Source organism: Zosterops lateralis, assembly GCF_965231275.1.
Source record: "Zosterops lateralis genome assembly, chromosome: Z".
Taxonomy (NCBI): domain Eukaryota; kingdom Metazoa; phylum Chordata; class Aves; order Passeriformes; family Zosteropidae; genus Zosterops; species Zosterops lateralis.
In genome coordinates, this window is record NC_139800.1 from 74,955,532 (window position 1) to 74,968,033 (window position 12,502).

The 12,502-nt window shown below is 45.6% G+C and overlaps 1 protein-coding gene across 2 annotated transcripts in view; it reads left to right on the forward strand.

The window, feature by feature from the left end:
• Positions 1-500: 500 nt before the first annotated feature.
• Positions 501-12,502, forward strand: part of EDIL3 (EGF like repeats and discoidin domains 3) — a 230,891-nt gene continuing 218,889 nt past the window's right edge. For both annotated transcript variants that reach the window (XM_083883270.1, XM_083883271.1), the window contains exon 1: positions 501-767. In XM_083883270.1, coding sequence (XP_083739396.1) covers positions 701-767 — 67 coding nt within the window. In that variant the 5' untranslated portion in view covers positions 501-700. The remainder of the gene's footprint in view (positions 768-12,502) is intronic.

The window sequence follows — 12,502 nt, forward strand, 5'->3', positions numbered from 1 at the left end:
CGCACACCGGAGCGCTGCGGGAGCATCCCCGGGATCAGTCGGGGACTGTGGGGTCCCAGTTCCGTGCGGGAGCTCCATCCCGTCCCCTGCGCATCCCGGGGTCCCGGCTCCATCCCGGAGCTCCATCCCGTCCCCTGCGCATCCCGGGGTCCCGGCTCCATCCCGGAGCTCCATCCCGCACCCTGCGCATCCCGGGGTCCCGGCTCCATCCCGGAGCTCCATCCCGCACCCTGCGCATCCCGGGGGCGCGGCGGCGGGCGGGGCGAGGGGAGGCAATGGGTGTGTCCAGCGTCGCCGCCCCCGGGATCCGCGCGAGGCGGGCAGGGCAGCGGCGGCACGGGAGGAGGAGGAGGAGGAGGGGGAGGAAGGCAGAGAGGAGAAAGAGGGGGAGGAGAGGAGGCGGCGGGACACGGCTGGGAGGCGGCGGCCGGGCCATGCTGGAGGCGCGGCGGCACCTGGCGGGCGCGCAGAGCGGGCGGGCGGCGGGACGGGCTCCGCGGCGCGCGTAGGGCGGTGGCAGCGGCAGCGGCAGCGGAGCGGCGGGGGCTGCGCTCGGCCGGGGGACGCTCCACGCCGCGGCAGCGCCGGGAGGGACCTGCGCATCCTCGCCGCCACTCGCATCGCCAGCGCCCGCCGCTCGCATCCCTCGGCTGAGGCGGAGGAGAGCCGGAGCAGCAGGACCAGGAGGAGGAGGAGGAGGATGAGCCGCGCGGTGCTGGCCTGGCTGGCGCTCTGCGGGAGCCTGACGGCGCCGCTCCCCGCCCGAGGTGAGGGGACGGGGGACGGCGGGGACGGACGGGGGACTCGGGGTCGGGGTCGCGCCGGAGCTCCCGCAAAGTCCGAGTGCAAGTGCGCGGGGGACCGGGGAGGTGGCTGGCAGCAGAGTGCCTGGGCTGTCTGCGCTCTCCTGTTCTCTTTATGCACAAGGAAAGAAAAAAAAAGAAAATGATACTTACCTCTGCGTTTGAAATAGAAGCCGGCGGACTATCCATCCTCAGATACATTTCTGTTTTGAAACTATGCTTAATTAGAGGGCAGAGAAATGCCGTGAGAGCTTAAATGTAATCCAGATGAGCGGCTGGGAAGATTTAATATCCGCAGAGCTGTCCCCACCGCTTTTCCCTTCCTCCCCCTACCCCTCCCCAGCCACCGGTCTTCACCGTAATTTGGAGGTTTCCGAGCCGGGGACCCCGCAAACCGCGGAACAGTTTGCAAACACGTTCGGGAGCTGGAACATCTCGGCAGCAGCGAGCAGTTCTTGCCAGGAGACCCTTTCGCTGCCTTCCTCTAATTAGGTCTTTTCCAACCTAAAACACCCGCGGCTCCTTCTCCGTCTCTCCCCCCCTTGCAAAACAAAACAAAACAAAACAAAACAACTCTACTAAAACCAAAAACCCTCCCGAAAAAGAAAACCCTACCTACCCTACCCCAGAGAGACAACTTTAGATCTCTTGGGAGTTCTCTTTATTATTTATTTCAATCAGTTCTTGCAGGCTGCGGGGCTTTACTCCCCTGGCATTGAAAAGTTGTATGAGCTGGTCGTGCGAGGTATGGTCCCCACCATCAGAGGGTCGGGGGCTGCCCGGAGCGGTGGGCGATCACTCCCATCGGTCCTGCTCATCCAGCCTGTCCCGCCCGGGCATCCTCCGCGCCCCCGGCTCCGGGACCCCCGTGGACTCTTGTCCTCATGCCCCGAGGATTCTCCTCGCCCTCTGCAAGCTCCGAGCATCCTCCTGTGCCGCGGATGTTCTGTGTCTCTGTGTGATCCCACCCGGCGTGGAGACCCCTCTATCCTCCTGCTTCTAGAACAGCTGTGGTCCTAATGAGTGCCAGAATATTCCCGCTGACTTTTAGAGTTGTTCTCACTATTAACTATTTTTTTTTTTTTTTTGTAGGTTTCAAAATGAAACCAGCGTATCAGTAAAAACTGAATATTTTATTAGTCCTTAAATTATTCAGCGCAGTGGTTTCTCAAAATCCGGTAGCATTCACACAGTTGCAGTGAGCATGTGATAGCTTATGCAATATGTCCTTGTACCTGCAGCTTATTCCCCAAAGTCTCTGTTTTAAGCAGAAGATAACTGCATCTGCCACTGAGTCTGGACTTGTCGTAAGTGCTTTGCACTGGGCTTCTTTGGAGCTTCTGATAGCTCACATCTGTGATGCTTTTTCATTAAAGTTGACAGTTCTGCCATGGCTTTGGGTAACTTCAGAACAGAGAGAACTTAATAGGTTCTCTAGCAGGAGTGAAATAGGAAGGGAAAAAAAATCCATTTGCTCTGTGATTGCTTAAGCTGTGATTGTTCAGTTAAAGGTTTGTCCTTGGCTCTTAAAAAGAAACAGAAGAAAATTTTACTGAGTCTTTTTTTTTTTTTTTTTTTTTTTTTTTTTTTTTTGTGTGAGTGCCCTGAAATGGAGCAAAATGCTCCTTGACAAGTCTGATATGGTGGGTTAATTTTGGCTGCTGTCATAACATTTGCTGTTAAGAGATCCTCTCAAAGTTGCAATGACTCTAAGCACTTTAAGTAACCAAAACTCTTTCAAAAGCAGGTTTTAAATAGTGCAGAACTTGTCTCAACACTTCTCACTATGAGCCCATTCCCAAGTTGGTGTAGAATGAAAACTAGTGGAAGTGTCATCTGTGCAATGGCTGGTTCCCACCTGCCTCCTGGAGTAAATTCCAAATGTAGATGAAAGTTAAGCAATATACTTTGCTATTGACCTGCATTTTAAGCCTGCTGTCAAAGACCAGCTGCTATTTTTGTTAGAGCTCTGCAAAGTAATGGTGGAGGCTGAAATCCTGTTTATTCATGATGTCTTAAAAACACCATTTGCTTTTAGTGTTTGGAACAAATACATAGTATGTCAGCAAGTTTGGGGTGGGGTTCTTTTTCTCTTTTTGCATTTGTTGGTTTTAAGGCAGAGAGAAGGGTGAAAAGGATTGGAAAGATGATAATGGATGAAAAAGTCGTCTCAATGGGAGACTGTCATTTTCTTCTTCCTGGCCAGTGTGATAAATTTGCAATCTCATGCACTGTAACAGGAGCCTGATCTTCAGAGATGTGTTTATATGCAAGTACATGATGAAACCAGCCTTCAAGGGTGCAGTGACTTCCAGCCCTTAGTTTGCAAGAAAGATGCAGGTGCATTGTTAATAAGCAATGTCCTTTTATACATATTTAAAAACAGCTGTAAGCTTTTATATTTGCTGCTGTTGCTGTTCCTTGGTCGAATTTGAATGCCAAGCACTCTGCTGCTTTACTGTGCGTGGACAGACAGTAACTACCAGAGTGACTACAGAGACTACAAAAGATTATTTAAGGGGGAAGATAGACAGTGCATCCCACCTGCAGTAATACAGGTTCATGAGTATCACTGTGTATTTTTTTAGGGGTAAGTAAGCCAACAGCATTAAGAACAGTCAGTAAATCAGATGAAAGGAAAGTATGATTTAAAAGTGGTGGCTGTGTGGGTTCTGAGATATACCTCTGGCCATGGTGTAAGCTGGTCAACAATAGTAATAGACCTGTAGGTGTACAGCAGATCAGTGCGTCCCACATCCTCATGGTAAACATTTTTGCAACAGGACCTACTGAAAAATTACCATTTGAGTTGTCTTTATAGTGAGGCTGCTCCCTGGGTTGTATCGTGCTTCTCCACCTAGCTGCCTGCTGAGTTTTTATTTGTGGTTTGCCTAAAAATGATATTGACATTGCTGAAAATGGCAAGTCAGGCAAGTCTAATTCTTTATCTTATGACCATATCTTGTCAGCCTGAAAGAAAAACTCTGGAACTTTGAAGGAAGTGTTTCAAAGATGTTGCTTTTTCTCCATTACAGTGGGAACCTTCACTCTCTCTGAGGCTTAGAAGTTTCTATAAAGCCCCTTTCTGCAGCTGGAATCAGCTGCAAGGAGCAAAAGTGCTGAAAAACAAGAGAGGTAAACTGTAGCTTTGTTCTCATGTATCTATACTGAAAGGCTGAAAAGATCACAGAGGCTTTTAAAGACCAAGACTCTTCTGTTTTACTGAATGCCTTTGCATCTTTGGGCAGCATCTGCTTCTGTACAAAGTGCTGACAGTGTGACCCTGCATAATGATTTTCACTATTCTTTTAACAAATTACATTTGTATTCAAATTGATTTTCCATGACTGCTCGTATAGCCTCCAGAAAGCATATAGTGGATATACTGTTGTATTCTGTACGTGTCTGGTCAGCCTAGGACAAAGTTTGATGTCAAGCCATGCATTATTACAACTGGAATTAATCGTTCTGGTAATATTAGTTAGTTTTTTTCATGTGCCCAGCCTCCGATTTCACTGCCCTTTATGTCCTTATCCTTTATGTCTCTTTTCAAAGGATATGCTTCTTATAAGGTTGTGTATCAATGGCACCATAGGGGAAAGAGGTCAGTGTCTTATCTTCTCTCCTCCACATTTTTTCAATTACCATCCAGTTGAAAATCAAGGACATGATCCATTCTGGAAGTTATTTCAAAAGGCAGTAACTTTTAATTAAGATTTTTATGCCTTAAATTAGCTGTTTATGCAGCACATGTCCCTACAACAGCAGTAACAAACTCACAGTCTGATACCCCTTCAGCCTAAGTGAAGATATCTGGGGAAGCTGTGTTTAAAAAACAGCAAGAATCAGGGATAAATCTCTGTTATTCTCAAATTTATTGTGATTCACATAGGACTTGGCATGTTACTGTTTTCATTTTAGTCTCTTAAACATTTCTAACTTAGGAAAGCCACAGAGCAGAGATTTCTGAAATCCTAAAGGGTTGTTGGTGCTATATTACATGTGAGATTAGATGAGATGAAAAAAATGTTCCCTGTGATGGTGGGGAGGCCCTGGCACAGGGTGCCCAGAGAAGCTGTGGCTGCCCCTGGATCCCTGGCAGTGCCCAAGGCCAGGCTGGACATTGGGGGTTAGAGCAGCCTGGGATGGTGGAAGTTGTCCCTGCCCCGGGCAGGGGGTGTTACTGTGTGACCTTTAAGCTCCCTCCCAACCCAGGGCATTTATGTAATTCTATGATATTGGGCATCATTGTAGGATACTTGAAACCCAGCTTGAATTTGAATAAATGTGAGTTGAACAACAAACAGGTATTAAGTTTCAGAACAGGTTTACAGTCAAAATACAGTGAAATCTTAGTTAGAGGATGTGTTAGAAAATAAAAGATGAGTCAAAAAGATTCAAGTCCAAAGAAGGGTTGTAAGAGCATTAACATCTGCAAAATTAAAACCTATGGAAAATGCTGTTTAATATTGGAGGACCAAAATGCATCTAGCGTATAAAGCTCAGGAGACAACCTGGGGAAAAGCCTAAATTTGGTATGTTATGTCAGTCTGAGGAGCAATGAGTTTAAGTTTCTCTTTTTATAGGAAGCTTGGATCTTTTGTTTGAGGGAGAGCAACTCACCATGTGTAGTGAGAGCAGGTTATGGCTGATTTTCTAACAATCTATGTAGAGGGTAGGGCAGCTTTAGCCATTCATATTGTGGAAACAGAGCAAGGCTCTTTCCACACCTAGTACCTACAGCTGTGAGTCTCTGTGCTCTGATGGCAGGGATTGAATGAGCAGCAGTGTCCCAGGAATCTGGAAGTGCAGAACTTGCACCACACCTTCGGGCTTTGAGGTTTTATCAAATCACAGTCTTGCTGGTGAAGGAATATACTTAACGTAGTTGTGGGGATTTTATTAATCTGTTTGTGTGGGTTTTTCTTCCCTCTAATCAGCAGCCTGTGTTACCTTTCATCACAGCAGGGGTTTTCTTCTATTTTAAGTTCCGAAAGCTGAGAAATGAAGCAGACCATGACTATGTATATAAAGTCTCTAGCTAATCCAGCTAATAACTATATGTGGGGTGTGTGCGTTTGTGGATGTGTTATCATATGAAAGACACATTTAAAAAAATCTTAATTTCACATAATGTATAGCAGATATATGCAAACATACTGTACTTTGGGTATAATTTGGGTATATATACACTCCAGAGACCAGAGGAATTGCAGCCACTTATGTGCCTCACATCTGGTCTGATACTTAGAAGTTTAGGAAATGCTAGATAAGACCTAATCATCCAGTGAATTCTTGATGCACAGCTCTGTATTCGAAGTAAGAATTTGTTATATGCAACAAAAGCACTGTCTAGAATGGGTTTTTTTTTTTGAGGTGTTTTGATAGCGTTCCTCACTCCACACGCCTAAAACTTTTTAATAAGGGGTCATTTGGGAGCAAAAGAGGATTTTATGTTTGTGTATAAAAGACTTCTGTCGATAGGGCTTGCATATTACAATTTATTTATATATATTATATATATGTGTGTGTGTATATATATATATAATTTATATGTATGTGTGTGAATATATCTATCTATGTTTCGTGAAGTTGTTTGAAAATGGACAAGTAAATACCGACACAACCACAGAATATGTTGACTTGGAAGGGGATCCACAAGGTCCATCCAGTCCAGCTCCTGGTCCTGCACAGGCATCCCAATATCCCATCTTATGTCCAAACGCTCCTGGAGCTCTGGCAGCCTCGGGACTGTGCCCATTCCTGGGGAGCCTGGGCAATGCCCAGCACCCTCTGGGGGAAGAACCTTTCCCTGATCTCCATCCCAAACCTCTGGCACAGCTCCAGCCCTTTCCCCAGGTCCTGTCCCAGGGATCAGAGATCTGAGCTGCCCTTCCTCTTCCTCTCATGGGGAAGCTGTAACTGTGCTGAGTCTGCCCTCACTCTGCTCTTCTCCAGCTGAACACACCAAGTGTCCCCAGCTGCTCCTCACACGGCCCCTCCAGACCCTTCACCATCCCATGGCTCTCCTCTGCACACTCTCTGATAGTTTAATGTCTGTTTTACACTGTGATGTGAAGAAGAACTGCACACAATATTCCAGTGAGGCTGCCCTGGCCCAGAGCAGAGCAGGACAATCCCTCCCTGGCCCGGCCATGCTGGGCCTGGTGCCCCCAGGACAGGGATGTCCCTCCTGGCTCCAGGGACACCCAGTCCCTTTCCCTGGCACTGCTTTCCAGCCTCTCACTCCCCAGTCTGTCCAGACATGCAGGGCCTCCCCCCAGTATTGTATCATCTGTGAACTTGCTCAGGATCCTTTCCAGTCCTACATGGAAGGGACTACATCCAGGACATTAATGAGGATGTTGAGGAGGACTGGGCTGAGGATGCAGAACCTCACGAGTGATGGGTCCCCAGTCTGATGTCACCCCAGTCACTGTCACCCCCCGTGCCTGACCCATGACCCAGCTGCTCATCATCTCGTGATGTGTTTATCCAGCTGTGAGATGGACAGCTTGTCTAGAACAATCCTGTTAGAGACAGTATGGGAAGTTTTCCTGAAATCCAGAAAGATTCCATCAACTGGCTTCCCTTGATCCACTGATTGGGTCACCTTGTCATGGAAGGAAATCAGGTTTGACAAGCTGGAGTTTGCCCTCATGAAGCCATGCTGGCTGTGACCAGTGTCTGCCTTGTCCTCCAAGTATTTTCAGCATTTTCAATACCTCCCAGAATAATCTTCTCCATACCTTTACCAGGCCCTGGAGTGAGACTGACGGACCTGTGGTTTCTAGGGTTCTCCTTCTTTCTCTTTGAAAACTGGGGCAATGTTTTCCAGCTTCCAGTCATTTAGGACTTCTCTGGACTCCCAAGACCACTCAAAAATCTTCAAGAGACGTTTTGTGATGATAGCAGGAGCTGTTTGAGGATTCTTGGATGAATCCCATCAGCCCCTGTAGATTTGTAGGCATCCAGCTGGAGCAGCAGACTGGGGTTAACTGGGAGTTTATCATTCTCACAGTCATGGTCCTCCAGCTCAGAGCACTGGGACCCCCTTGGTCCATCTGTTTCAAAGGAGGAGGCAAAGGCTGCATTGAACACTTCAGCCTTGTTCCTATCCCTGTCTGCGAGGTGACCATCCTCATCCTGAAACGGGCCAATGGTATTTTTTGCACTGTCTACTGCCATTATTTTATTCAGAAAATCTCTTTTTATTGTCCCCCACAGTTCTGGCAGCCCCAGCTCTATCTGAGGTTTGGCCACACGAATTTTCTCCATTCACTGGCAGCAGTATCTCTGTGTTCTTCCCATGCCACCTGGCCCTGCTCATACTGGTACACACCTTCCTTTATTGCCTTATTTCCAAGAGAGTATTCCTGTTCAGCCAAGCCATCCTTCTGCCTATTCTGTTTAAGTGAAGAATCCTGGATTATCTCAGCTCTCCCAACTGCAGCAGCAGAACGACAAGTTCTGGGTTTTAGGAGTTAGGATTTCAGGCACAGTATTTAAAGCAGCAAGCTGAAGTGCACAGATGACAGCAGGGAGAAGCAGCAGATGGATAAGGAGGCTCAAGAAGATAAGCACTCCTTCAGCAGAGCCAGGGCAGGAGCTTGGCACATCCCAGCAGGAATCAGAGGATGTGAGAGAAGGATGTGCCTCAGATCTGTGGGTTGTTCATGACCCCACAGGCCGCAGGGGACAGGAAAGGGAGTGAAGCCTCCCCCAGAGGAGGTGGGATTGGGTGTGGGATTTCTCTGCTGCCTCCTCTCCCAGGTGATGTGTGGGAGAGTGGGGTCAGGTACAGAGGCATAACCCACCCAGGGTGCATCATGTGGTGGCTCTTGATTAAAGCTGATGGAGAAATTTCCTAACCCAAAATGCTCTATCAAAATATTGCAATCCTGTACACACAGTAGTTTAACCAGTGAACAGCCTCACTCTGGAGTGTAGCTTGCATACCTGGGGCAGCACGAGCTCAGGTGACTGTTAAGTACTTCACGCTATGGATTTGAACCCCACAGTTTCAAATTTTTAATTTTAATGGAAAGTAGGGCATTTTCTCAGCGTTTTGCAAATAATCTTCTCTCCTTCCTGCCCCTCAGTCTTATGACTAATTTTTTTCCTTGATTGTTTTCAATTCTCAACAACACAAGGCATTTATTTATGCATAGTCAGATTATGGTCCTGCTGTAGGATAAAGTTACCATTTAGACATATGAGGGAGCTTTTTATTCATGTCTTTGAGCACTCTCACTATAGTAACTTTTTGACAGGCCAAAAAACCCCCGAACCAAACGTGAAAGAGATGACTGCACTGCTAATTTTTAGCTGCAGCAATTTTATTTTCTGACCTTCCGTGTAGGGAGGCTGAAAAAATCTCTGCAAAAACTGCTTTTTTCCCTATCATTGTCAAGATGCTGTGTCAACCTGCATAATTATGGAGAGCTGTGACAGCAGAGCATAAATAACAGTAATTTCTAGCATCTGATTACCCATGTCTTAGGTTTCTGCAACAGTGAAGCTACAACAGATCACACAAGAAACACTTACGGAAAAGACTTGCATGCGCCAACCAGAGGCATGAAAAAATATTAAAAAAATAAAATAAATTAGATTTATTTTATGTTTAGCATTTGTTTACATCTTTCATTCTGTCTCTCTCATGGAGGAGAGCTCCTATCACTGCTGGGTATCATTGCACAAACCAGCCCCTGAAATACAAGTTTTCTTCCTGATTACTCTGTATTTTACTGTGATGTTCTTTAGACCATCCTGCTTTAATTTGTTTGCCAGGGGTTTTTTTTTCTCTTTGGTTTTTATTTACTCATTTTCCAGCTCAGGCTTTTGAAGTAGGGATGGAGAAACTATTACAGGCAATGTAACTTGTCAGATTCCTTGCTTGTGTGAGGAATTGCATGGGATTGCTTTGCAAGGTCTTTTCTAGGTTAAAAACTAAGACCCACTAGCTGATTGCTTTCAGATACCATTCCAGAACTATTTTAAAACCATGCAGTGCTATTTATTTGAACAATTTTAAGGGAAGATTAGCTTGATACTGTGAATAATGTACAGTATGGATGGGGAAATGATGTGCTGTTGTCATGGGAAGTAGCTGAAATGACCTAGTAGCTCCCTTCTATGGTGCATGCTATACATGTTCCTTTAATGATGCTTTTGTGCCATTTCTTTAACATCTTTTTTTATGCTTTACCTTCAGACCTTGTACAGAATGATGCACTCCTTACAGATAGCCCTTCAAGATAAAGATCAACCTCTTTGGTAATGACTTTAATTTGCTGGGGTGTGATCAAGCCCATCCTATTCCGACACCTTGGCTTTCTTCACCAGCCTTCTCTTCAGCCTGATATCCTTATTCAGGGAGATTAATTCTTTCAGAAATTTCTCTTAGAAATGCTTCAGTTTTGTAATGTGACACAGTTACAGGAATGCTCTGGTTACTTCCTAGGGTGGTTTTACTTAACCTTAGAGTCTACTTCAAATGTGGGTCTTGTGATTTCAGCCTGTCTTTTCTTATGACTAAAGTCATAAGAAAAAGAAAAAGAAAGGTAATTGAAGCAACGTCAGGCATAGCTGGGAATGTAGTGCCAGGTGTATCCTTTCTTTTGTAAAATTCATCAGGGAAGAAAAAAAAATCAAAGCAACATTCTGAACAAGAGCTTGGAAATCAGCTGGAATAAAGTGTGATTGACTATATATATTGACTTAATACCACATCTATATTGGTTCACACAGCAAGAGCAGTGATTGCTCTAGTATGCCTCAATATCTTTCAGTAGAGATGAACAATTGCATAAAAATATGCATTTAAAACCAGACGATTATAGAGTGATACAATGGTTTGGGTTGGGGAGGGATCTTAAAGCTCATCAAGTTCCGCCCCCTGCCATGGGTGGGGACACCTTCCACTGTCCCAGGCTGCTCCAAGCCCCAGTGTCCAGCCTGGCCTTGGACACTGCCAGGGATCCAGGGGCAGCCACAGCTTCTCTGGGCACCCTGTACCAGGGCCTCTTCACTCTCACAAGGAAGATTTTCCTCCTAATAATTCATCTAAACCTACTCTCTGTCAGCTTGAAGTCAAAATGCTGAGTGTGAGTAAAAGTGGAGTACTAAAAAGTGCAGCTCTGACTTGTGGGTCAGAGCAGTTTGGTCAGAGAGGGACAAAACAAGTATCTGGTCTGTAGGAAAATTCCTGAATCTCCAAAGTTTTTATACTGTAAGACAAAGCTGAGATGAGCAACTCTGTGAGATTTGATAGTTTGGCCAAAGCCCATCTAATTTCTCTGCCACTGGCTTTTCCCTAATTCCAGCGCTGGTGATGGCCTTACACAGAACAGTAAAATTCTCTGGTAGTTTGCCTTCTTGGGGCAGGAGCAGGCCAGTCCCAGTGATGGTGCAAGGACAGGAGATAGAGATAAGGAGGGAGGAGCAAGTGACATAGACGGGGATGTTTAATATTGGATGTGTCCTCAGCTGGTTCCTTCAGGGGTGTGTTATGAATAGTTTTCTCAGTGCCAGTTTTAAACTGGTGTTTTTTGCCAAGAAATACATTTCTGCACCAACACTAAGACACAGGGTGCCAGATTTCCTCCTGCCTCCAGTATAGCTGTGTATTCCCCCCTGTGGAGATGTGCAGAAGTCAGGTCCATGAGCATCCCTTGAGTTCCTGTCTGCTTTGCCTTGGCATGGATGAAGGTAGAGGACCAAAATCCACATTTCCCTGTCCATCTTCCAGTTGAAAGTGGCCATCTCACCCTCCTGGGGCAGATCCAGTGATGTTTAATTAGTGTATCCCAGTAGGTTATTTTGTTGAGAACAAATTACAGTGGGTTTTTTCTTCTCTAATTATTTTGTGGCAAATATTTATCTTGTGGATAAAGACCACTCCTGGGCCACACAGAGCAGGCAGGGCTTGGAAGCTCCCCATGTGCTCTCTCAGTTGAAACAGGAGGAGCTGCCTGCCTTAGAAATCCTGCTCTGGCTTAATTCCAAGCAAGAAATCTGTTTTAAAACTACCAGGGAGTTCATGTGGTTCTGGCTCCTTCATTCAGACCAGCTGAAGGCTGAGCAGGAAGAAAGAAAGAAAGAAGGAAGACAAAATGGGTAAAATCATTGTGTGTTTCAGTTACTTCAGGAGAAAAAAGAGAAAACTCAAAATGTCTGAGACTGGTGGCTGGCTAATTTTGACCAATTAGCCTGCTGCTTGATTGTTTGGGGGTTTTGATAAAAAAAATTCTTGAGGTTTTGTGGGGTTTTTTTAAAATTTCCCATAGAGAGTAATAAGCAACTTGAAATTGATACATTGGTTTCATTTCCAGTTGAATTCTGGTTACAACATTATACTTGTAGAAAAATCTGAACAGAATTTTAAATTCTAGCTAAACATTTCCGTTTGAGGCAGAGGAGGGAAGGAGAAATATCCCAAAGCTGAACCTCAACTTCACTGGAATAAAAATCACTGGTATGTAATTATAAATATATGCGCTTTTTTTTTTTTTTTTTTTTTAATCTAGAGGAGCACCATTTGCAGAGCTGAAGGCTTGTAGCAAAAATCTATGCTTCTAATGATTTCTGAGTTTCAGGAAGCCACCCTCTCACTCTGTTAATGCTCTAATAATAATCACGAAGTCTTGCGCTAGCATTTTTCATAGCAATCTTTTGTCCCATGTGTCACATCAAGT